This window comes from Hyperoodon ampullatus, assembly GCF_949752795.1.
Source record: "Hyperoodon ampullatus genome assembly, chromosome: 2".
NCBI classification, from domain to species: Eukaryota; Metazoa; Chordata; class Mammalia; order Artiodactyla; family Ziphiidae; genus Hyperoodon; species Hyperoodon ampullatus.
This window is the reverse complement of record NC_136915.1, coordinates 76803695-76831581: the sequence shown is the minus strand read 5'-3', so window position 1 is coordinate 76831581 and position 27887 is coordinate 76803695. Positions and strand designations below refer to the sequence as shown.

The 27887-nt window shown below is 35.0% G+C and overlaps 1 protein-coding gene across 1 annotated transcript in view; it reads left to right on the top strand.

Annotated features, from left to right (window-relative positions):
* Positions 1-27887, top strand: part of COL24A1 (collagen type XXIV alpha 1 chain) — a gene marked incomplete at both ends in the record, with an annotated part of 398140 nt that overhangs the window by 25972 nt on the left and 344281 nt on the right. The window contains 3 exons of the mRNA XM_079698762.1: positions 951-2302; positions 9593-9646; positions 12244-12297. Of these exons, the coding sequence (XP_079554888.1) occupies positions 951-2302; positions 9593-9646; positions 12244-12297 (1460 nt within the window). The remainder of the gene's footprint in view (positions 1-950; positions 2303-9592; positions 9647-12243; positions 12298-27887) is intronic.

The window sequence follows — 27887 nt, the reverse complement described above, 5'->3', positions numbered from 1 at the left end:
CACATCTGATTAGATTCTGGTGGGGCAGATTCATTCATTCAGAAATTATAGAACTATTTGAAGGCAGGTATAGTAGATATCCAATAAGGAAGCAGACATAGAATCTGAATTCAAGAGTTTATAATTGGGTAAGAGAGATAAGCAGTATACTATCAATAACATTACAATGAAAACCAGAAAAATCATAATTATAATGTATAGAAAACCTATATTTTATAACAAATATTGAGAAACTCCGCAAACTGTTTGGATTAACAATTACTCTGGAGGACTGAGAAAAAAATGGAAGAGAGAGAAATTTGGAAGGGAGAGAAAAAAATACAATGATCAGCAACAGTAAGAATTTAAGTTCTCTTGTCCAGGAGTTTTCAGGGTGACTGGGTACTTTATGTATAGCACACACTTAAGTTATTAGGCATAGGGAAAGCTCTTATGTGACCTGTAAATTCTCGGAAGGTAAAATGGAAAATAGCCTGAAAAATTATAGTTTAAACGGTTGTGTGAACTTAATTTATAAAATGGTTTCCAAATTAAAAATTTCTTTTTGTAAGTATGTCCCTAGTTTCTCTTTAACACAGAAGTCATAAAATTTTAAGTTCTAAATTAAAGATATAAATGACTACCTGGGAATCTTTGAACAGGTAATTCATTGGAGTAACAAGTTTCCTAATTGGGAAGAGTAAGAGAACATTTATTAAATTTTGGGTTTAGGGATATTGGGGTGTATGTATGTGTGTGTTTCAGATTATGAGTGTAACATTTTATTTTCCCTTTCCATACCTCTCATTACCTAGAAATTAGTTAATGATAGAGCATGTTTATTTTAGGGATTACTGTTGATACCTACAAGGAAGATTGTAGGTATACTCAAACATTTATATGAACACATGAATGCATAAGAGTAAGATTCTTTCTCTCTTTCTCTTTCTCTCTCTCTTTTTAATTTCCAGGCATAGATATTCTTCATCAACTAGGCCTTGGAGGCAAAGATGTAAGACATTCATCATCAGTGACTGCTGTACCATCATCATCTACACCATTACCTCAGGGGGTCCATTTAAGAGAATCGGGTGTCCTTTTAAGAAATGATTCTTACATTGAGTCACCTCTCGTGAAAATTTTACCAGTCAACTTAGAACAGCCATTTACAATATTAATTGGTTTACAGTCACATAGAGTAAACAATGCATTTCTCTTCAGCATTAGAAGTAAAAATAGACTGCAATTAGGAGTACAGTTATTACCTAAAAAATTAGTGGTATATCTTGGAGGAAAGCAGTCTGTATTTTTCAACTACAGTGTACACGATGAGCAATGGCACACATTTGCCATTGCTGTTAGCTATCAAGTTGTCGCAATGTTTGCTGAATGTGGAAGGAAATATTTTAGCAGAGAGACTCTTTCAGAAGTTCAGACCTTTGATTCTAACAGTGTGTTTACCTTGGGAAGTATGAATAATAATTCTGTCCATTTTGAAGGAATAGTATGTCAGTTGGATATTATTCCTTCTGCAGAAGCATCTGCAAACTATTGCAGATATGTGAAACAGCAGTGTCTCCCTGAGACAAGCCTTCTTCATACAACTATTGTACCAGCTAAGATACCAGAAATCTCTCTCTTGCCCAAAAGATTTGGTGAAAAAGTACTGTTGGAGGACACAATTACCAAAGGCAGAAGCATTCTAGATTCCAGAAATGATTCTACGGCAGTGCATAAAGAACAAGAACACCAGATATCAAGATCTCAGTTAACTTCTCTTCAGTCAGGGAATGTCTCTGCTGTGGATCTTGTGAACCATGTGATTCAGGCCAAAGAAATGATCACTGAGCAACTTACTCAGGCAAATCTAAGCCTGCCAATGACACATCATAGCCTCGATGAGCCAAGGAAAACTAGCAAGGAGAAATTTAGTTCTCTTCTAAACGTGTTGCACAATACCACACAACATGATGATAAAGTAACTGGCCTGTCACCATTTAAGAAGATATCATCTATTCTTCCACATATAAAACAAGATACAATTAAGACTCTCAAGAAAGCTATCCCAGCAAATCTACACACTAATGAACTTATGGAACTGCAACAGATTTTAAACACAACCTTATACAGAGTGACAGATGAGCCATCTGTGGATAATCACCTTGATCTAAGGAAGGAAGGTGAATTTGATCCTGATGCTACTTATCCCTTCGAAAATAGCTATGAAACTGATCTTTATGATTATTATTATTATTATGAGGAGCTTAATACAATGCTCGAAATGGAGAATCTAAGAGGGCCTAAAGGGGACACTGGACCTCCCGTAAGTTACTGTTTTTAAAATGTGTCTTAATGCACTAATTTACCAAACATTTTGAAAGGAATTCTCTAGGCTGAACAGTACAGAACAGAGCTGTCTTAGAGATGTACCCTGGCTTACAATGAGTACATTATGCTTGCTATAATATATACAACCAGAATGCGACCCTGGGTCAAATATTGTACTTTTTTTTTTTTTGGTTTTTATTGGAAGGCTGAAAAGTTTACTTAATTCTGGTAAAGTGGTGAGTAAGCTATATGTTTTTCTTGTTCAGGTGAAATTCAATCAGGAATTCAACTGCTAAATAATAGATCAGCATTCCTTTTTTCTGAAAAAAACCCATAGGCTTAAGGCATAGTCATGTTAAGAGAAGGATATAAAAGTTATAGTAGACTAAATAAAAATACTTTAAATACCTTATTAAATATACTTTCAACAAAATCATATCAAAAATGAATTAAAATAGAGTGTAAAATTTTAGATAGAGATAATTTTGTAGTGAGTCACTGGGGAAAAGCACACCCTTACGTTATAGAAATTAAAATATTTCACTTAGAATTGTAAACAGTAACATTTCATTATATCTTTCATGATATAGCCAATTTACATTTATGGATTAATAAAAGTTCCATCTGCCTCATACAAAAATAGCCAGTCAGCCCATCAGTCCATCAGTAGAAAAAAAGCCAAGTCACTTACTTAATAATGCCTGAGTAAAACTATGAGATAATAGACTGATTTTTTTTTTTAGCTCTGAAATTATTTTGTCATGTAGGTGCAATTACAGATGGACATTTGAAAATTTTTTAATCACTTAAAATTCACTTAAAGCTATTTAAAATCACATTAGGAACATTGTTTTTGCCTTTCATGTTTTTGAATACCTTAAACAATCAACTTATATGTTTTTAGAAATTGTTTTTTTCTGTTGCAAGCAGACTAAAATATATCTTAAGGTATTTCCTTTATTTGATGAAAATAAAGTTTGAATCATTTGTTTAGTTCCAGAAATCATAGAATAGGAGATGACGCCACTTGCTGAGCTTGTGTTTCTTTTGTGGTTATTACTCAGTGATTTGATAAGTATTGAGCAACTCTTATTAGTGTGAATGTTTAAAGGGCTTAATAAAATCTGAATAATATAGAGAAATAAACTTTTCAGCTATGACAATTATCAACATATTAGTAATAAAATTGAGCCATTAGGCAGGTCATATTAAACAAACAGTTATGTAAGCTATTTACTTTCTTCAAAAAAAGTCAGAGATGAGTGTTAATCTCTTCTCTAAATTCAAGAATAGTTGTTTCAGCATTGGTATATTCAACAGATACTAACTTACTCTCTGCTTGGGCAAAGCAGAAACACAAGGTATGTATAACAGAGTTACTGCTCAGAAGGAGCTTACATTGTGGTAATGGGGACACAGGAAGTACATTTATAATTATATCTCAGGGTCAAGTAAGATTAAATGTTACTGAGAGATACAAACTAAGTATATGGAGTACACATTTTCAAAGGTAAGAAAAATAGTTTTTGAGGGGATCCCTATGAAAGATCACTTAAGGCTGAATGTGTTCAGGATAGGTTCTTGTGGACAAAGTTTTCAGAACGTCAGCCTCAAAGAACGGATACGATTTTGATAGGTGAAAGGAACTGGCATATCTTTTATGTAGGAGAAACAGCAAAATAGTTATAATTTGAGTTCTTATTAATTTTTGGTTACCTATAACCAAAATAGTTATAATTTATTGACTTTTACCATGGTAGCAGGCACTCTACCATGCCCTTTACATTTGTTATCTTAAAAGAACTTTGTAAGTTTGGTATTATTATCCTCATTTTTCAGGTGAAGAAACTGAGGCCCAGAGGAATTAGTTTACTTGTCCATAACCACATTGCTAATTAATGATAGAGCCAGGATTTTGTCCAGGTTTTCTGCCTCTAAAACTCAAACTCTTTCATGATATTAGGCTGAATAATGTTAGACAAATATAAGACCCAAGGTAGATATGGACAGGTTGTAGAGGTCTTAATTTTCAAACTGATAGTTCTAACTTTATCTTGTTCTCAGTGGGGAATTCTGTAGGTTTCTAAGCAGAGGCATGAATAAAGAAGTCAATCTGGTGGCAGTGCTCAGAGCAGACAGGAAATTCCTGTTATCATCTGTATGTTACACAACTAGGACATTATATAGGATGCCAGTGGTGAAAATGCAAAGGAAAGGTAGGATTCAAGAGGTATTTTGGGGCTTCCCTGGTGGCGCAGTGGTTGAGAGTCTGCCTGCCGATGCAGGGGACACAGGTTCGTGCCCCGGTCCAGGAAGATCCCACATGCCGCGGAGCAGCTGGGGCCGTGAGCCATGGCTGCTGAGCCTGCACGTCCAGAGCCTGTGCTCTGCAACGAGAGAGGCCACAACAGTGAGAGGCCTGCATACCAGAAAAAAAAAAAAAAAAGGTATTTTGAAGGAAGGTTTGGTAGAACTAGGAAATTAATTGGACCTAGGGACAAAGTAAAAAGGTAGAGGATCCAAGATGGCTCCTAAGGTTTTAAGCCTGTGGATTGAGAGAATGGTGATACCATTACTAAAACCAATAATTAAGAGAGGAAGTTGATTTTAGGAGAAGAAATCGAGTTAAAACATCTAAGGTGCTGTTGGCAAATCAGTAAGCTGTTGGAAGAGTTGAAGAAGCTGAAGTAAAAGTCAAAGTAGAGGGTATAGATATGGGAGTTTTCCCATCAATATTTTATCAATAGTTGAAGCTATAGAGTCAGATAATTTTCAAGGAAAGGAGTTCGGCATAGAGTCGAGAGCCAAATCATGAGCCATGTTTGCTTTGTGGTTATAGAAGAGAAAAAAAAAAGAAAGCAGAAATGTGACAGAATAGTTAGAGAGATGGGAGAGAATACAGTATACTATCACAAAAGCCAAAGATGAGAATTCTGAGAAGAAATTGATCAGCAGTGCTGAAAGCTACAGCTGAGGACTGAGAAAAAGTGGAGGAAATCCTTTGGATCTTCTGATGGGAAAGTCATTATTGAACTTTGAGAATCTGACTTCAGCATAGTATAGAAGTCTAAAGGTAGATTTTAGGAAGCTAATGAGAGAGTGAATGGTGATGAAATGATGAACTTTGTAGAGACTGTTGCACTGCTTCTTGAAGTGGATGTTACTGTGTGAAGTCTGAGGCCAGCCTGATTTTTCCTGCTTGTAGGTGACTGTTTTTCCTCTGTATGCCCATGCAGTTCTTTTGTTATCTTTGAAGTTCATTTCATTAAACCTGTTAGGTTCTGTATCAGTTTTTTCTGGTACTCTTTTGATCTGAAGATTATTTTTACTTATTATAGAAAAGTCTCTCCTTATATTCTCAGGTATTTTTCTTTTCCATTTTTCTATATTCTTCTTCAGGCATACCAGTATATGTTAAATGTCCTTTGTGATGATAGTATTTGTTATCTTCTCTACAATCATGTCCATGTGATTGCTTTTTTCCATTTTGTTTTATGTGAATTCAGTTAAACTACATCCATATCCCTTAATTGATTTTTTTCGGTTGTAGTCAGTTTTTATTGCTTCTGACCTGGCTTTCATCTTTAATTGTTTCTTTTTTGCTCTTTCAATCTTTAAGCTCTCTGGCTCACCTTTTATTACCTTGGTTGTTATTTTTAATGTCTTATAACTCTTCTTTGAGCTCTCATTTTGTAGAAAAATAGCATCTTGAAATTTTTTGAATCTATAGTGAACTATATGAACTTTTTCTCTGTTGCATGGAGTGATTCCTCTTCTGGTAAACAATTTTCATCTACTTTTAATTTATGTTTCTGTCCTCACACTTTCCCCTCCCCTCAATATGCATAGGTCCCTTGCTGGTTTCTTTCTGGTTATTACTCATTTTTAAAATAAGGACAACTCTATCTGGGTCACTATTTGTTTTAGAATTGTATAGGGAGAAGTAAAGGGAGGTAGTGGTACACAACATCAAATTTAAGTTGCTGTCTTCAACACCATCTTTCCATATTTATTTTGTCCTCTATCCAGAAACATATCTCCTCTCATTTTCATGTACGTGAAGCCCTCTATATCGCTCTGAGAAGTGATATGATGATTTACGCTCTTGTCTTCTACCCCCTCTCAAAACCAGAAATCTCCTGAAGTTAGATTTGTTGCAGATCATGAAAATGATGGGTTCTTCCTCTTCAGCTCTACTTTCCTTACTCCTGGTTGTTTGAACTGGGTCTTTACAGGGTCATGAATTATATGTCCTGTGGCTTTCCCATTCCCTTAAACTTTACTACTGTTATTAAAGGATTGTTGGTATGAACTTTCTGGACTGATATACTTTTAGATATCTGTAGCCTGTCCAAGCTTTGACGTCTGAAGAGGTTTTTTGTTTGCTTTTGTTTTTGGTCATCTCTCAGCATCTTTCCTTACTCCAGAGTGTCTCAATATTTGGAAGATAATTTTCATATTTTTGGTTTGTGGTTGTGGTCTTTTCCTTGTTTCATCAGAGATGTTTTCTTCTTCTGGTGTTTTTTTGTTGTTTTCAGTGGTTTTGAGGGAAGGAGGGTTCTCATTCTGCTATGTTTTATATAAATTATCTAGTGATTGACTTAAAATATAAATTAGATCATGTCATTTATCTGCTTAAACTCTTCAGTGACTGAAGAGTGAAGCAGTTAGAATAAAGTAAAAACTCTTTATCATGACCCATGCAGTCATATATCACCTGGCCCTTGCTTTCATCTGCAACCTCATTTTGTTCCACTTTTGCTTAATCTCACTGTTGGGTCTCTTTTATCTCCTTGATAAGACTGTAATTTTTCTTTGTTTTGTTTTACTCATGCCCTAATTCATTTTATTCCTATTTTCTGGAATTTTATTTTCTCCTCTTTCGTTGCTCCTCTTCATTTTTTAGATATAACTTAGCACTTCCTCAGAGAAGCCTTCTCTGATACCACAATATAAATTATGTACACTGTTGATCTCTCTCGGTTGCTTGTTCTTTTCTTCATATCACTAAATAAAATGTATATTATGTGTTTATTTGTTAATGGGTGTTTTTTTATCTCACTGTCACCTCCAGGAGGATTTGATGTTTACTAATGTTTATTGAGTGAGTGAATGAATGAAAGAGTGAATGAATTATAGAGGGAACTTTAGATGTAGGACTTCCAAGATTAATTGACCAGATATTACTATCTCTTAGAAGGACTGAATACATTTGCCTTAGTATATATATTACCCTAGTAATAATAGTATTATAACTAACATTAATTGAGTACTGCCTGTGCCCCAGGCATACCTTTTCAAAAATTGCTCTATAGTTTATTGGTTAAGTACTGTATATCAGACATAGTTACAGGTATTTTATGTAGTACAATATCTTTAATGTTTATAATAACACTGAAAAGTAAATTTTTTATCATTAGTATTATAAAGATGAGAAAACTAAGGCTTAGAAAGAGTAACTGACTTGTCTATGGTCATTCAGCAAGTAAATGATTGAAGCATGATTTGAATCTAGATTGGATGATTGCCATACCATTGCTCTTTTAATTGAATTATACTTTCTCTTAATAACCAATAACCTTGAAAGTTAAAGTGCCTTTTTTAGTACTTTATTTATTGAAAATAATTCATTAAAAAAGTCATCATATAAAATTACTTTCCTTCTCTGGTTTCTAGAAAATGCCTATTAATAACCTGTTCTCAAAGATACGGAAATGCAAAATTGTGAAGACAAATTAAAATTGAGTTTTATTTATTGCTTATTAAACAATTCAAATATTTCAGTCACAACATAAAATATAGTCTTTTTTCCCTAGTATCTAACATTAACTGTAATATTAACTGCTTTTTCAGTGTGAATGTAGTAGTGTTTTCTTATGTCACAAAGTAGCGTGACAGGGCAATAAACCAAACTAGATATTTTGTTTTAATTTTGCATTTAGTTTTTATTTTTAGTTCTTATTTGGGGAGACTTCAAATCTTCAGCTGGTAAGGTCTGATGATAACAGCAGAACCAGAAATAATTTGAAAAGAATTTTAATTTTTTTTGAAAATAAGTGAAAGTCAGTTTTTGATGGAAGCTAGTGATATAATAATGATGCAGAATATTTGAATGGCTCTTCTGTGGTTGAAGAGGAATATTCCTTTTCTCTTAATATTAGAGAATACACAAACGGTTTTTATTAAGTTAAGGAGTAAGAGAAGGGAAAAATTAAAAGGAAAATGGACAGTTTGAAACATATAAAGAGAATTAGAAAACTTCAAAATGACTGTAGCATTAATAAAGGAGAAAGTTTTAAAGAGAAAAATGTTACATAAAAATGAGGATCAGTAGACCATGCTACTTGTTAATGGTAGGGCTAATATCTTAACCTTGATATGTCTCATTTCAAAACTTGTAGTATTTTTACTGCAATAATGAATGAATGTTTGTAAAATGGAATGTGCGTATGCTCTGTAGACATCAAGAATAATGCCATGCCAGCAGAGTGCACAGTAACAATGAAATTAATGGACAGATGAATGAATGAATATGTATTAACCGTATCCCAAATGAGCACTTATTCTTCTACAGTTGATTGTTAAAGCAAAAAAGACAACATAAGGTATAATATGAGGAAGCACATTAGTAGTTTCCTGTTTCTTATTTGATATATTTAATAAGTGACATTTAAAGAACTCAGAATACTTTAAAAATTGACCTGTTTTTGCTTTCATATTTTGTTTTTACAAACCATTTACCTCTTATTACTGACCTCCTGGTATGCTGCATTTTGTGTAAGGCAGATTTATTACTGAATATACTGGAAGGATCTCACTAACAGTTTAACACATTACACAGATCCTTGGTATAAGCCTTTTAAAAGAACATAAAATGGTTAGTGCTTTAATTTTTCAAGGCAAGTCTTCTTTTGAAATGTGTTTGAAAAAACCTGTAGTTGTTGGTTTCTAAACCCTAAATTGAATTCCTCCTTCAGTAGTAAAAGTAAATTTAGGTAAAAAACTACCCACGAAACTACTAGTTATGGTCCCTGTGAAAACCAGATACAGTGGCTGTAACCATAAGTCATAGACTTCCTGCTGCCATATCTAGCCAGATTAAAGAGGACGTCTTGAGTTTCAACTCTCACCCCTGCTGATTACGGTGAGGAGTTTCATGTTGTTTGAAAATCATCAGCTGGTAACTAGGGATGGAAAAGGAGCCCTGGAATGAGACTCTTAGCAAGACTTGTGAGAGAGGATGCATCTGTTATCATGCCTAATATCTCGGCATTTGTTTTCCAAGGGTCCTTCTGGCCCAGCAGGTATCCCAGGTCCATCAGGAAAGAGAGGTCCACGGGTAAGTAGATGGCCTCCGTTTCTCACTTGCTGTTAGAACTGGTAGCTTTCCAGTATGTTTTTTCCTAGTATTGTACAGTATGTACTTCCCTTGGAAATCTGCCCTGGATTGGCAAAGGTAGGAAATTAGCCCTACCTTTGCCAATTCAAGAGAAGCCTGGGAATACGTGCCAGCTGTTTATTTGAGTGTGAACACCCAGCCCCAAAGCATTCTCAGTGAGCACGCTCAAGAAAGATAATCAAATTTGTAGATTAGTGACTGTTTGGGTGCTACTTGTAACATTATTCTTAGTTATAAAGTGATCTCATCTGCAGTTGATAGTCCAAGGTGGGGTTCATTTATTTTGGGAAATGAAAAAGAGTGGGCGGCCTTAAAATAGTACATTCCTGGATTACATAATGGAAAATATTGAAGCTATAAAGTAAAAAAGTAATTATCCTGAGGAAAAAAGCTGCCTTAAGGATAAGCAGTAGTATCTCACATTACACAGGTCCAACAAAAGATTTATTGCTGTGTTAGAATTAGTTTCTCTCCAACCTCAAAAAAAAAAAAAAAAGAAAAAAAAGAATGGACTTCTACTAGCAGAAATTCTTCAAAGAGCTAGAAAAAGAATTGTGATGGTGTGTTATAAAGACAAATGCAAATGCCATATATGATCCACTTTCTTTACTGATATTTATTTATCATATAAACAATATAACAAAAAGTCACCCTAAAATGTTACTTTAAATGGTCCTATTCACATCAAGATCTTGTCCATATGAGGCTGAAGATGATTGCTCACTCTGTTCTAGCTGTTTAACATTTCTCTCTCTATACTTGATGACTTACCACATTCCTCCTAGAGTGTCTTCTAAACTTGCCCCCTCTCTTCCAGCCAGCAGACAATTTCTGTCCTACTTTTCTGTCAGGAGACCCTGGATCCTACTTCCCTGAGGGACTGTGTTCACCTTTGCACTAATTGCACTCCCTCTCCACCATTAAGGCTGTTCTTCTCCCACAGCATGACCTTTTTCTCTCCTTAGATTTTATCTTATTTGGCAACAACCAGCAAGTTATCTTTTTTAAAAATCCCAAACTTTCATTGATGCTAATTTTTCCTAAAGTTATTATCCTTGCTCACTCTTGCACTACTGAGCTTTGTGAAATAATCCTTTATACCCATTGCACCCACATCTACATCAAAAACTCATTTGTTAATCCTTATAAATTTTTCCGTCTGCTTTATTGAAATTTGTTTTTGAAGATTACACAAATGAGACGTCATGGAATCTAATTTTTGCCCTTAGTTTTCATCTTCCTAGATATACCTTCAGTGTTTGCATTGCTAGCACCCCTCTCCTTTCTGAAACATGATGCTCTATTAGTTCAGAAGTGAAAAGACAGATAAATAGATAATAACTATTTATGTGTCAAGATGGAGGTGTAGCTGAAGAGTGCAGGGGTGCGGTACTAAGCCCAAATGAGTATAGGAGGCTTGGAAACCTGGGAGGCCTTCTGGAGATGAATCTTAGTTTTCTACTTGCTGGTTGTGTGAACCTAAGGTTCACCATTTATAAATGGGAGTAAATAACCACCTTGCAGGATTGTTATAAGGATTAGTAATTAAAAAGTAAAGCATTAACACAGTTACTTGCACAATAGTAGGTATTTAGTAAATAAAAGCAGTTATTGAATTCAAATTAACAAATATTCCTTTTTTTTTTTTTTTTTTTTTTTTTTGCCTCCCTTGTGTGGCTTTTGGGATCTTTATTCCCTGACCAAGGATTGAACCCAGGCCATGGCAGTGAAAGCACCCAGTCCTAACCACTGAACCACCAGGGAACTCCCCAAATTGACAAATATTCATTGAGAGGTTGCTATGTGCTAAGTACTACACTGGTAATATTAAAAACAGCCTCCTTTCAAATAATTTATAATTCTGAAACTAAACATATGTCATAAGGAAGTTAAAATAGCAATAAAATATTTAAATGACAGAAATATCCCAAGGTAATATACAACTAATTGCAAATAAATTTTACATGCCCCAATTTCTGTGAAAGTGAGTAGGAAAGAGAAATCCCCTCATGCTGGTGTAGCCAGGATTTAAAAATGAGGTGGTATCTCAGCTGATGCTTGAACGTGATTTGGGCAGGTGTAGGGGGGCAAGGTTAAATGAGGTAAGTCTTTAAGGTACGCATGATAGCATAAACAAAAACCCAAGTGCAGAAAGGGTTACCACATTTTGAGAGGAGAGTAACTAAACAATTGCACTTTGTTATTTTTAGGCTTCTTACTCTGCACAACTTTTAGAAGTAGCACTAAGCAATGTGGCTGGAGATAGGGGTGGTAAATAAGGGACGTAAACACCTCAAGGACAGTGTTTTGAAGCAAAAACAGAAACCACAGTTCTGCTCTATAATTAGTCTTCTTCAAGACTGAAATATCCAAGATCTCAGAAGAGATAAAGAACTTCGTAAAATAAGATATCCATTTTAATGAATTACATAATATTTATTTGAATGTTATAATAACCACTGTCTGTTATTTGTATCTAGATCTGTGCTAAGAATGATCTGACTTTCTTTTTTCTTTTTTTTTTTCACTATTTGCAGGGCATACCAGGGCCACACGGAAATCCTGGGTTACCTGGATTACCAGGTCCAAAGGTGAGTGATTATTAGTGAGTATCGTAAAGAAGATCTTTAACTTTTAAAGCCAACCTTGGGATATTGAGGATCTCTGCCATTTCCAGAGCATGATTCTTCAGCAAGATGGTCTTAGCCTGGCAGAGAGCCAGGCTCCTCTGATAGCCCACCACACTTGGATTTATATATAGCTAGTGATAAAGGCAAGCACAGCCCTGCTTTGGTATTCCAAAGTCTTTATTGTCAAAATATGATGGCAATATATGGAAACCTCTGAAATATACAGATTATGATTTGAGTAATTTACCTTAAATCAAGGCTAATTTAATGTATAGATAAGTACTGAGGAAATAAAATATCATTTATTGCCCTGTTCCACACTTACCTAATATTTTTACCTGAAAAAGATCTGTGAGGATAATGCTTATAGGATACTCATATTTTTATGAGAACAACTAACCTGAAAGCCTGTATATATATATGAGCATACATTGTTGTGTAGTGGTAGCATGGTAGATAATAGTGTGATAGACAGTAGTATGAGTATAGTAAAAACGGATGGAAGAATATATACCAGGCTGGTTACCTTGAGAGCAGGTATGGAATTGGAAAGCTAATTAAATTTATATATATGCGTTAAGCATTAGGGTTTTGGTTTCCAGCAACATCATGCATATTTTAGGGTCATTAATAATCACTCTGCTTATTAATTATCTCACTCAAAAGTAACCATATAGATGTTACCATATAGATATAGGTTAAGATAGGATAGAGCTTAAGAACACAGGTTTTGGAGTCTTAACTGATTGGGGTTCAAGTTTTAGCCCTCTTGATTTGTATGACTAGAAGAAAATTACTTGCTTAGCGGCTTTAAGCTTCACTTTCTCCAAAGAAGGAAAAATCATAGTATGTCCTCAGAGGGCTGGAGTGAAGGCTAAATAAATTGTGAGTAAAGCCCTTAACAGTGTTAACATGTCATAAGTAGTATCATTATTATTAATATGTAATAATGATAAGAGATATTTTAAATCTAAATTTTCCAAAGTTTCTCATCACTGTCAGCAATTTGAGTTTTATAAAATATTTCAGAGAGAAAAAAGACTTAACTAAAGTCTGGATGTGTAACAGTGAGAAAAAAGACAAATGCCTTCTAAAGAAATTAGAAGTTTGTTCTTAAATTTGTGATTCCCTAGCCTTCATGCTTTTTTGGGGACTTTCAGGATATTTAGTGAAAGGCTAATGTAGTTGTAAAGACCCAGCTCGTGTTTTTCCACAGAGCTGAAGTTCTAGGGGGCTTGCAGGCTAACACCCTGATCTCCACAACAAGAAGGAAGACAGAATGGGGGAGGGGTGGGTTTCCACATGGTTTGTGTTGTCCTCCCCTTCCCCTACCTTAGCCAGTAGCAAACAGATACTTGAAACAAAAAAGATAGAGAATAGGGTGAGGAGAGATGAAGGTAGAGATAGTGGAAAGCCTTTGATTTAATTGACTTCTTAAATGTGTGTACTTATTCAGGAGAAAATACTTGAGAAAATGATGAACTTTGTAACAAAAAAATTATCATTGTCCAAAGATTAAAAACAGGATATTTTTCAGTGTTGACTGGTATGAATAATGTGTCTTTGGTAAAATGAACTAGGAGAGATGAAATCTTAATCTCAAGATTTCTCTTTAATATTATATTTAGTAGTGTGAGTATAATTTTGACTATAACTATTTACCAATAACATATTTTTATGAACCCCTATATTAGAGATTTTAAAACCTCCACTTTTAATTTGCAAGCAACTAACTGAACCTCTTGGGAACTTAGTTGTATAGACCTGAATATTAGTCTTTAATTCATATTTAATTTGATAATTTGATAACCATGTTCAAAATAGCCAAGACTGACCATGATTTGTTTTAACTGCACATATTTGTGGAGGACATTAGATTGTGACAGGTGTTAAAAATCACCACTGTGTCTTAAATGAGTCAAGTAAAGCTTGTAGCATGTGGTTTGTGAAACCAATTTTCCTAGATATTTAACATGCACTTTAAAGTAATCAGGATTAATAGAACATTCAAGGCTTATACTTTATAATCCTCTTATAGTATTTATTCAAGACAGTACAATAAAAATGCAAATTTCATGCTCTCAACAATAAATTTTGACATGTAATCACAGGATTTATTTTCCTTCAGAGAACAAAAATCCCTTTTAGATTAAGGGATTTTAGAGTATAAAGACGTTTTCAGCATTTTTCTCTTTTCAGTTATTGTTTAGCAAGAATAACATAGAATTATTGGCCTCTAAGGAAATTGTATAAAAATTCATCTTGTCGCTTGCACAAGAAATGATCTGTCCATTTCAAAAGGGGTTACCTGAACCTATGAAAAGACCAAATTAAGGCAATTGCAAGTTTAGAAAGGTTTAACTGAAATGGAAAATATAATGCATTATGGAACCTTTATACAGTCATATTTGGATTAATGTGCTTTATAAAAATTGTTAGAACTGATACCAGGGTTCTTGGCCTTCCCTAATCAATAGAAATTGCTAGTTCCTTATATGGGGTGAAGGTAGGGGTGTGTCCAAGGGTCGGGCCAGAGGGGTGGCTTAGGTGTTTTGCCCACCCCTTTGGTTGTGTTGAGTTCAGGGGGCATGCGCAGTACCAGGATTTTGCTCCCAGCTCTTCAAAAGTGGCAGTTGGGTTTTTTTTGGTCTTTTTGTATCTTTTATCCATAATTTGTCCCAATTGCACATGCACACAGTTATTTTTAGTCCCTGATAGTGTCTTTGTGTTTTGTTGCTTGAAGAGAGGTTTGTCCAGGTGCAGGCTTGGCAGCACTGCAGCAAAGAGTCCCTGGTCCCAGCCTGTCTCAGAACCACAAGATATACCTTATATAAGTTAATGGCATGAAGCACGTAAAACACCTGGTAGAATACTTGTGTGTAGTTGACACTTAAGAAAACATTATTTCCCTTTTCTGGAGGAGCTACTTATAAGGTAACTAGGCTATTTAGAAATGCAACTTTTACTGAAAGTATCACATTTATTATTTGTTAAGTAAAAAAAATGTCTTGTGGCTCTTATGAATGAAAATACCTTAATATAGTAAAGAAATATGTTCTATTTATAAGACTATTTAAAAGTTTATAAGAATAAAGCTTATTTTGCTAACATACTCTAGATTGATGCAAAACTTAATTTATTTTCTGTTATCCTTTTACAATTAAGTTAGTATTTATCATAAAGGACAAAAAGTGTAAACTGATCTTTGGTAGTTCTCAACTCTGTTCAAGCAAAATGACTTTTCACATATCTATTTGTCTTCCTTAGTAGATTCTGAGTTACTTGAATGCAGTGGCCAGATCTTACTCGTCTTTGCCTTTGTGTCCAGCCCAGTGCCCAGCATGTGTTGGGCACTCAATAAATGTTAAACTGAAACAATAAGCAGACTTAACATTAGAAACAAGGCACTGGCATCATAAGGGAATGAGAACTAGCACTTATTAAGCATCTAATTATTTTATGTATGCCATCTCATTCAGTTCCACTTCAGTTAAGAGTACTGTTCAGAGCAGGCTTTATTACCTTCTACTTTCCACAGAAGAAAACATATTCAGAGAGGTAAGTACTTAACCAAGGTAACACAGTCGTAACTGGCATCAGAATTAGATCTTTTACTCTTTCCCTTACACCAATTTGTCTCTACTAACTAGTGAGGAGTTCATTTATGAAACAGTATCTTAAAGAGGAAGGGTTTGGGTAGGGTAATAACCTAATGTAATTAAAGACTTTCTGAATTCATTTAGTAATAGTAACAAAATATATCCATTCCAAGGTTCCAGCTTATCCTTTGGATACTGATAATAACATATAAAGTCCATAAAGAGTGAAACTGAACTCTAGCCTCTCAGAACTGTGTTGTTAAATTGTTAAATAGTAGAAGAATAAAATGCCACACAAAAATTTAGTGGATAATATAGCATTTTTTCAGCATTTTAAGACTAATTGATTTAAAACCGAAAGACTATTGAGTTCTTTAGCTGAAATCATTAGCTGAAATCAGTAGACTAAGGGTAGAAATATTGTCTTCATAAAAAACAAAAACAACACAAGGAAGTGAATTCTGTTTCTCTACTTGCTAGAAAGAATGACTTTTTTCTTGCCACCAAATGCTTTCTGGGTCCACAGTTCATCATATTTACTTATTTAATATGAACTTAATTCACAGGGTACTGGACATTTTTTATTACTATTAATTAACACATGATCAATTATGCAGTAGGTCTTTGGACATGAGTCCAAATTCAGAATCTAGATCTTTGGCCTACCCTAGCCTACACTTAAAATTCTAGTCCAGGCAATCTATTTGCATCCAGATAGTTTCCTAAAAATGCTTCTTAAAGGCAGCTTAAAACCTTCCTATGGACATTCATAGTTTATATTACTTTAGTCAGGTTCAATAGCTCCATCAAATTTAATCCAGTTAAATGAAAACATCTAACCTTAATAAGCTGCAATAACAATGTCCCATTAATAATATTAAATGAGACGTTATCAATAATGTTAAATATTGAATTTCCAAGGAATATATCTTTGTGCTGTTTTATTCCTGGTTTTGACCCTCTGCTACCATGTCTCCATCATAATTTCTCTAAACTGAAAGTCCCATTTTCCTTGTGTGTGAATTAAATAAATGTGTTGAGTATAGATGCTGACCCAGTCTAAGAATTTTTTACTGAGTCAGATTGCTATGAAAAATTTTCAGTCCAACATTCTGAAAATGTAAAGTATGATAAAATGGTGAAGACTGAGGTGCTCCTATTAGTCTACACAATGTAGGGACGTTTTTATAAAGGGCCAGACAAATATGACAAATATATTAAATTTTTCCTTCTAGCTATCAAAGTCTATTGGGTTCATGTTAGAAGAATTCAGCAGCCAATTTGAAAAGGCTTCCACTAGCCAAAGATTGATATAATTTGAGCATCATTAAGGATAATAACTGTAGTGGATTGAATCATAACAAATATCTGTAAATCCATGAGTTATAATGTAGTTAAAAACTAGTTAAAAACTAGTTTAAGGTGACCTCATTGGTCACCTTTAGAGGATGCTGGGGAATTACATCTATGAGATTGTCAAATTCTCTGACACCAATTGAATATTCAACAATTCAATTCTGACACTACCCCAATTTAGTGTCAGACTCCACAGATTTAAGGGCTCAGTCTCACAAGACTCCCCACACTTGAGATGCCAGCAACAGATGGGTTGCCCAGGCTACTCACACTTTTGCCTGGCTGACTACATGTTCAGGGATTCCCATAATCTCTTCCTCTCTCCCAGGTTTGATATTTTGCTAGAACAGCTCACAGAACTCAGGAAAACACTTTAATTAGGTTTACCAATTTATTATTAAAAAAATACTACTCAAGTAGCTAAATGGTAGACATGCATAGGGCAAAATGTGGAGGGTGGGAACCTGGAGCTTCCATGCCCTCCCCAGGTGTGTCATCTTCCCAGCACATCAGTGTGTTCACCTACTGGAACTCTTGGAATGTCTTTGTTCAAGAGGTTTTTTTTGTTTGTTTGTTTGTTTTGTTTTACATTTACATCTTTATTGGAGTATAATTGCTTTACAGTGGTGTGTTAGATTCTGCTTTATAACAAAGTGAATCAGTTATACCTATACATATGTTCCCATATCTCTTCCCTCTTGTGTCTCCCTCCCTCCCACCCTCCCCATCCCACCCCTCTAGGTGGTCACAAAGCACTGAGCTGATCTCCCTGTGCTAGCGGCTGCTTCCCACTAGCTATCTCTTTTACATTTGGTAGTGTATACATGTCCATGCCACTCTCTCACCCCGTCACAGCTCACCCCTCCCACTCCCCATATCCCCAAGTCCATTCTCTAGTAGGTCTATATCTTTATTCCCATCTTACCCCTAGGTTCTTCATGACATTTTTTTTCCTAGATTCCATATATATGTGTTAGCATATGGTATTTGTCTTTCTCTTTCTGACTTACTTCACTCTGTATGACATACTCTAGGTCCATCCACCTCACTACAAATAACTCAATTTCGTTTCTTTTTATGGCTGAGTAATATTCCATTGTATATATGTGCCACATCTTCTTTATCCATTCATCCGATGATGGACACTTAGGTTGTTTCCATGTCCTGGCTATTGTAAATAGAGCTGTAATGAACATTTTGGTACATGACTCTTTTTGAATTATAGTTTTCTCAGGGTATATGCCCAGTAGTGGGATTGCTGGGTCATATGGTAGTTTTATTTGTAGCTTTTTAAGGAACCTCCATACTGTTCTCCATAGTGGCTGTACCAATTCACATTCCCACCAGCAGTGCAAGAGTGTTCCCTTTTCTCCACACCCTCTCCAGCATTTATTGTTTCTAGATTTTTTGATGGTGGCCATTCTGACTTGTGTGAGATGATAATCTCATTGTTGTTTTGATTTGCATTTCTCTAATGATTAATGATGTTAAGCATTCTTTCATGTGTTTGTTGGCAATCTGTATATCTTCTTTGGAGAAATGTCCACCCCCTCCTCTTCCTGGAGGCGGGGGAGGGAATGGGGCTAAATTCCTATGCTCCAATCACTTGTTTGCCTTTCCAGTGACTGGTTCCCATCCTGAAGCTCTCTAGCTCCTCGTCTCCAGTCACTTCATTAACATAAGCTCAGATGTTGTGGAAAAGGACTTGTTATGAATAACAAAAGACACTCCTGTGACTCAGGAAATCCCAAGGGTTTTAGGAGCTCTGTGCTAGGAACCAGGGACAAAGACCAAATGTATATTTTTATTATACCACGATGTCATTATTTTGAAAAATGGTAAATAGAAGAAAAATAAAGGGAAAGAATAAATTTTTTCTTAAGAAATTGCCTTGCTTTTCTTATAGAATTGAACCTTAGTGCAACCAAATAGTTGACAAAGGGAAGTTTCTGTTTACAGGAAAAGCTAGCAAATGAAGAAAGAATACTAGAGTTAAAAATCACCATTTTTGCAATCCTGATGAAGAAAAGGTTGAAAACAATAGAAACGACTCAGGAAGACCAAAGGCCTTGAGGCAGGAGACTGCTTGGCAGTTTTTGAGGAATATCTGAATGAGATAAGTGATAGGAGATAGATCAGAGACATAGCAGGAGCCAGATTATGTTGACTCTTGTAGGTAAGAATTTTGGTTTGGATTTTACTCCGTGTTAGATATTTATTGGAGAGTTCTAAGTAGAAAGATGACACCATGCAAGTTATGTTGTAGGAGGATGGTTCTGGCTATCACAGAGAATAGATTGGAGTAGGGGAAGGGTAGAAATAGGGGCACCAGTTTGGAGACTGCTTCACTGGTCTACCCAAGCTCACACCATGGGTGAGGATGGCATGGACTACAGTGTTAACAATGGAGATGGTGTAAAGTGGTCAAAATCTAGATGTATTTTGAGGTACAGTTAACATAATTGCTGATGAGTCACTTATATAGTGTGAGAGAGGAGTCAAAGGCAATCTAAGGCTTAAGCAGTTGAACAGCTGGTATTGTGGGAGCTGCCACCTACTGGAATGAGGAGGAACATGATTTCAGGTTTTTACTTGTTTTTGCCTGGGAGGAAATCAAGAGTTCATTTCCATTAATGTTTTAAAAGAACCAACTTTTGGCTTTGTTAAGTTTTTCTATGGACCATATAATATTTCATTGATTTTTAGCTGTATTCTAACACAAGCATTTAGAGCTATGAATTTCTCTCTAAGGACTGATTTAACTGCATCCCACAAAATTTGATGTGTTGTGTTTTCATTATCATTCAAGTTGAAATATATGTTTTCTTTGTTATTCATCGGTTATTTAGAAGTATGTTGTTTTTTTAATGTCCATCAATTAGAAGCTTTTCTAGTGATCTTATTGTTGCTGGTTTCTAATTTAGTTCCATTGTGTTCAGAAAGCACACAATGGAAGAGTTTAATCTTTTAAAATTTATTGAGGCATTTTATGGCCCAGCATGTGATTATCTTGATGAATAGTTCACGTGAACTTCAAAAGATTCTGTATAGTGTTCTATAAATGTCAGTTCGATTATGGTGGCTAGTGGTGGTGGTCAAATTTTCTCTGTCCTTACTAGGTTTTCTCTTGCCTAGTTGCTCCGTTAATTACTGAGAGAGGTGTGTTGAAATATCCAACTCTGATTTTGGATTTTATTTCTTTAGTGTCTAGGAAGTGTTTAGTTAGTATTTGCTTCATGTATTTTGCAGCTCTTGTGTGATGCATGCATATTTAAGGACTGTTATGTCTTCCTGATGAACAGACCTTTTTATCATTATCAAATATCTCTGTTTATCTTTAGTAATACTCCTCTTCTTGAAGTCTAGTTTGATAGTAATAGAGCCACACCAACTTTTTAATGCCTATTGTCTGTCTGGTATATATATTTCCTTTCCTTTACCTTTCTATATTTAAAGTCATCTCTTATAGATACTGTACAGTTGGGTCTTTTATATTTATCTTGGCTTGATAGTCTCTGATTTTTAATTAGAATGTTAAGTTCATTTACATTTGTGTAATTTTGGTATGATTGGGTCTTGGCCTTCTGCATTGTCATTTCTTTTCCATTTATCCCAGGTGTTCTTTGTTCCTTTATTCCTTTTTTCTACCTTCTTTTAGGTTAATCAAATATATTTTAGTATTCTATTTAATTTTTCTTGGCATTTCAGCTGCATCTCTGATTGATTTTTAGTGGTTGCTTTAGGGATTACAGTATACCTTATTAACTTATTGTAGTTTACTTAGAGTTATTATGGCGATATTTCATGTAAAATATAAGACTCTTGTAACATTACAATGACATTTACCTACTATCCCCCCATCCTTTGTGTTCTGTTGTCATTTATTTTACATCTATGTCATTATAAACCCAACAGTACAATGCAATAATTTCTGTATTAAGTAATCAGTCTTTTAAGGAAATTAAAAGAAGAAACAAGGGAGTCATTCATATTTCCTCATTTATTTTCATTTCCAAAGCTCTTAATTCCTTCCTATAGATCTGAGTTTCTATCTGGTGCCCCTCCCCCTTTAGCTAGCAGAAATTCCTTCAATAATTCTTCGAGTACAGTTCTACTGGTGATGGTTTCTCTTGGTTTTTGTTTACCTGAAATTTATTTTGTCTACAGCTTTTTGAAGGATAGTAAAAAAATTTTTGTAGAGTGAAAAAATCTTGGTTAGGAATGTTTTTCTTCCAGCACTTTAAACATGTCTGATGTTCTCATATTTTGGCCTTTACTGTTTCTGATGAGGATTTAGCCAATGTTTTTATTCCCCTCAATATAATGTGAAATTTTTCACCAGATGTCTTAATGTTTTTCTCTTTGTCTGGCTTTTAGCAGCTTTACTATGATGTCTGTAGGGGTGGTTTCCCCTAGATATTTCTCTGGGCTTCACTGAATATCTTTTTATCCATAAAAATTTTTTTAAACAAATTTGGGACATTTTTGGCCATTATTTCTTCAAATAATCTTTCTGTCCCATTATTTCTCTCCTTTCCTTCTGGGACTCCATGTATGTTATACTATTAATATTGCCCCACAGGTCACTAGATCTCTGTTCATTTTTGCCATGCATTTTTTTTCTCTTCTTCAGATTAGATAACTTCTATAGATCTGCCTTTAATTTCATTAAACTTTACTTCTACCTTCTCCAATATGATGTTAATCTCATCCAGTAAATTTTTATATTTAGATACTGTATTATCAGTTCTAGGTTTTTAGTTGACCCTTTATATATAGTTTTCATCTGTCCGCTGATATTCGCCTGTTCACTCATTATGATCATCTTTTCCTTTAAGCCCTTGAACATATTTATAATAGTTAATAAAATCTTCAACTGCTAATTCTAATTTCTAGGTCCTCTTGTGGTCTGTTTGTATTGACTGCCTTTTTTCTTTACCTCAAGTCAGATTTTCCCTTTTGCATGTCTAGAAAAATTTGATTACATACTGAATGTTGTGGATGATATGTGGATCTTTAGATGCTGTTACCTTTCTTTTTAATCCTTTGGAGACTTGATTTTTGTTCTGTAGGTGCTTAAATAACTGGCTCATCACCTTAAACTTGTACAGGTTTGGAAACTTATTTTTTTATTATTTTTTTAATTGGAGTATAATTGCTTTACAATGTTGTGTTAGTTTCTCCTGTAGAATAAAGTGAATCAGCTATATGTATACATATATCCCCTCCCTCTTGAGCCTCCCTCCCACCCCTCTAGGTCATCGCAGAGCACTGAGCTGAGCTCCCTGTGCTATACAGCAGCTTCCCACCAGCTATCTGTTTTACACATGGTAGTGTATATAGGTCAATGTTACTCCCTCAATTCGTCCCACCCTCCCCTTCCTGCCCCCTGTGTCCACAAGTCCGTTCTCTATGTCTGCATCTCTTTTCCTTCCCTGCAAATAGGTTCATCTGTACCATTTTTCTATATTCCATATATGTGCATTAATATACAATATTTGTTTTTCTCTTTCTGACTTACTTCACTCTGTATGACAGTGGTTCATCCACATCAAGGTTTGGAAACTTTTTTAAAGGGCAGATCTGTTTCAGTTTCACTTATAGTATTAGTGCGAGTCCATTTGTCCAAGAATATAGTATTTGCTTCTAAAGTATAACTCTCCCTCAATTTCAATGGAAGGGTATTTATCAAACTGTTTAGCATGTTCTTCTAAAATGATGTGGCTCATTGAGTTCATAATGACCAAGATTTTTTTACTCTACAAAAATTTTTTTACTATCCTTCAAAAAGCTGTAGACAAACTTTCTCCTTTAGTGACCAGCAGCTGAAATTTGTTAATTCTTTCAGCCTTTTAGTTGATTTCTGCTGAGTTCTTTAGAATCTATCTCATGAAAACACATGTCAGGATCAGCCAAGAATTGAAGAAAGTCTATATTCAAGCTTTGGGGGAAGCTGACTTTCTTTTATTCTAGGATTTTCTCCCTCAGTTTGCGGTCATTTTGGTACTCCTACACTCTGTCCTCTGATACCATTAGCCAAAAGGTTTATGTTTTTCTGCTTGAATTCCAGCCACTCTGTGCAGACTGGGTAGTGTCTTTAGGAGAAAGACTGTATAAACTTGTATTAAACCAAGTGTGGTTTCTTCTTTCAAGAGTTGAATCTCCTCCAGCCCTGTTTTTTATTGTTCTCCTGTGCATTCAAATAGTTGTTTTACATATCTTGTCCTGACTTTACAATTGTAATCTTCAGGAGGATTAGTTGCATATATGCTACTCTGCCACTGTCTGAACCAGAATTCCCAAGAGTTCCTTTTTGGTCGTATTCAATTTGAGAGGACTATTTAACATCCAAGTAGAGATATAAAAAGGGTATATGAATCTGGAGTTCAGGGAAGATATCATAGCTAAAAATATACATTTCAGAGTCATCAATGTATATATGGAATTTAAAGCTATGGAACTGATGAGGTCACCTAGGGATGAATGTAGACAAAGAAGAGAAGTGTCCAAGGACTGAGTCTTGGGGTACTTCAGAGTTCAGTGTATTAGGAAGATGAAGAGGAACTAGCAAAAGAGACTGAGAAAGAATGACCTGTGAGGTTAGGATAGTGGTAGGGACAAAAGCCTGAGTAGAGTAGGTCTAGGAGAGAATGGATGGAGAGGAAGTCTTTTAGTTAACATAGACAACTTTCTAGGAGTTTTTTTTCTAAAAGGGGACAGTATAATGGAGCAGAGAAGGGAGATGCGGGATCAAGGAAAGTTATTTTTTAAGATTGGAGAAATTACAGTGTTTTCACTTGATGATGGCAGTTATCTTAGAAGTAAAAAGTAAAATAATGTAGGGAAGACAGTTCACCAATAATGTCTTGGTGAGAGACAATGTGGGGGTTTGGTTATGAAGGCAGAGTGTTTTGGAACAGGTTAAGGTGAGGTGTAGTGGATTTGGTCATGAGAGCTTGTGAAAGGTGAAAACAGGATAACCAGCTGAGAGTAAAGAGAGGGAAGTTATGAAATAATCATCTATGAAAATGGGAAAGTGAATCGACTGAGACAATTACTGGACACACCAAAAGACAAAGCAAAACAAAATCAATGTAAGAAGTCATGAATTTCAAGTGAGATTTGTCAGCATTAATTGTTTTCTCTTAATCACATTCAGCTGCTAGGGATAGGGTCAAAGTAGGTAGAGAGTTTATATTTAAGATTTTCCAGGTAAGCTTATAAGACAGGGAGAAACAGGCAATGGTGTCATTTATGTATGCAAGGAAGTGATTAGAATATAAGACACTAGTATTTAAGCTGGCTAGGTATGGGAAGTGAGACCACGTGGGGGATGAAAGAGTGAAAACGTGATGGGATCACATATTAGCAGTTCCATGGGTCAAATAATTGTTAAAGTTAAAAGGCTTAGAGTGAGCTAAAAAGATAAGAAGTGTTGGTTAGAGAGTATAGTGCTTAAAATTGAGATTATGGAGCTTGTGCAGTTATTGCTAATATTAAAGCCAAGAATATTCAAGTGGTGCTACCTCAAGATTATGTCATTTAATGTTTCCTTTATGATACTCTACCAATTTAGCTCATTCATACTCTGAATTTTTTAATTACAAATTCTTTCCATTAAAATTTTGCTGCACTGTCAGTAATTCACTCAAGAGTTGTGTTCTCTGCTTTTCAAGATGGCCATAGTTGTAAAATTTATTTTAATGATTGTATTTAGTACTGTTATTTTTAATATTAACTACTAACATCTATGTAATCTATAGGGGATTTGATCCTAAATCTTTCACGCTAATCTAAGTAGGTATTATTATTATTATTCCCATTTTACAGAGGAGGAAATTCAGGTTCAGAGAGATTAAATGACTTGTTCAGTCTTTTCAATCTAAATCCCAATGCTCTTTCCATTATATTTTGGGGACTCCAATATGATAAATTTGTTTGAACATCTTAATGGGTCTAATACCTTAGGGAGTTTCCCTCCTTATACAGAGAGCCATCTGGAGATCCATAGCAGTCTAAAAGAGCTACACTGATAATGAGGATTTTAGACTATAGCAGATCAGTAAGATAGGTGGGACTTTTGGAATCCTTGAGTAATAAAATGTAGGCAACTTCCTTTCCTTCTTATTCATACTCAAAAGGATATATAGCTCCTTCAACAAAAGTCGTGTAGGAGTAAGTAAAAGTCAGTATTGAAGGTCAATTATGATTAATTTATAAACATTATTTTTAATTCCAAGGAGTTTTTGAAAAGCCAATCTAGTGTGGCTAAAAGTGTGTCAGGAATCATAGAATAAATAAATAAATAAATAACAAATAAGTAAATATGATTCCCTCATAAAAAGGAGGGAAAACGACAGAAATTTTGGAGTATTTTCGTTAAATGCAGAAAAGTATGCCCTACTTCCTTGACATTTCAGGCAAACTTGGCATGTTCAGTAATCTCTTCCTCATGCATTTTATACTAGGATCAGTACACAACTGGCCAGGTTAAAAGCATTTTCTTCATACTGACTTCAATTTCTGGTTCTAGAATATGAGATGATCAATTAACTCAAGCATATTTGTGTGGCAATAAAAGATTTGACATATATCTCTTTACATATGTTGCCAAGATGTATAAAGCTTATGAATAAGAAAAAGGTCTGTCTTTACATCTGATTTTTATTGCTTAATTGATTACTTTCTCCCACTCTTTCAATTTTTTTAAAGTGGAAGATGAAACGTCATATTAGATGATGATGTCAAGAAAGCTGAAAGATAATTATATTAAGGAAGTTGGTATATAATAGAAAATTCAGATAGGACCGAAAAATAAAAGACTTTTTGGTGTGAGAATTCTAAGTAAAAACATTGGCCATAAAAAGTTTTATTATATTCAAATTTCTCAAGGGTTATCATTTCTTAAGTTCCTTTTAAATTTGTTGTAAATATTGCCTCAAATCAATTAGTTAGGCTTTATAATAGATTAAAATATATAAATATCAATAAGATCTTAATTTAACAGATGTTGTGATATGAGAAAGAAAATTGACCTGATTTACCAGTACTTTTCTAGGCAGTCTTAACCAATTCCATTAACTTTTCTGGACCTTATTGCTTTTTTCTCTATAAAGGGATTCATTCTATAAAGGGATAAGCTCTAATCTCTCATAAATTCTAAATAGATTATCTTTTTTTTAGATGAAGAGTTGAGTTCTTAAATATTAAGATATCACTAAAGCTATTTGTCAGGTCCCGTAATTTTGTAACCAGTGATCTAAAATTGTATTAGTGGTAGAAGTGGTGATAGCTATGGAAGGGAAGAGGTCAGACTGGAAAACAACCTTTTCCTTAAAACATTTTTTTTTGATGCTTGGATATAGGACTCTGCCAATGAAGACTCATTTCTAATTTGTAAAATGAAAAGACTTACTGGGGAACATGAAGGACTTTTTGTCTTTCTTTTTTCATCAGTCAGTTTGAGAGCTATTTCAGGAGTATCCCTCCCATACCAGTCCACACCTCTAACTTTGAACTGTAAGCCTAACGTTTTATTTCACCGAGAAACTAGAAGCAGTCAGATGAGAATTAGCTCTCATTTTTTTCCCCATTACCAAGGCTAATGACCTAATATCTGTACCCATATATTCTACCTTTGCAATTGTTGTACCAGATTAATTGTTCCTACTGAAATGTCTCTGCTTGGACCCTGGATCCCCATCTCCTATGGCATACTCAAGAGAAATATGCATTTCTCCCAACTTATGCTCAATATATATATCTATATGTCAGAAGTTTCCATCTTGACAAAAAATTTTAAAAGCCTAAGCCCTCTCTTAGAACTCACATCTTCTTTCTCTTGAGATGTGGTATACTCCTCTTATTTCTGTACTTGCCTTGCTAATCAAAGCTCCTGTCTTACCACCCATGACCTTCATGTGTTCTTCTTAACCACTCCACTGATACGGCACCTATCAAGGTCACCAACCACCTCCATCTCTCCCAGCAGCCTCTCCTCACATGACTCATTTTTTCAGCAGTAGTGGACACACACAGTTGTCAATGGCTTCATTCTGAAAATGTCTTCTCTACACTTGGAGGCTCCACATTCACCTTGTTTGCCTTTCAATTTACATGGTGTGTCACCTCATTCTCTCTTGCTGTCTTTCCTCCTCCAATTTCTAAATATTAGAACATACTTAGTGAACCATCCTCCTTCCTCTTCTTTTCTCTATATTTACACTTTTTCTCAGTAGTCTCACCCTTTACCATGGTTTCAGATACAATTTATATTCTGGTGACTTTTGATATCCAGCCTTAGCATCCAACAGCAGACACAGTATCTCCACTTAGAAATCTAAGAGACACCTTGCCTTTAACATGTCTGAGAGAGAACTACAGCTGTCATCCAGTCCTACTGTTCTCCCCAATCTTTTCCATCTTTGTTGTTTTCCCATTGTACGTGGACTTGATGCCAATCTGTCTCTCTCACTTCTCGTCCTGGAAATTATGTCAGCTCTGCCTTCAATATGTATTCTGAGTTTGGAACCCCCATAATGTCTGTTCAACACTACAGCCAGTGGTATCTTGTTAAAAGTGAAGACAGATCTGAGT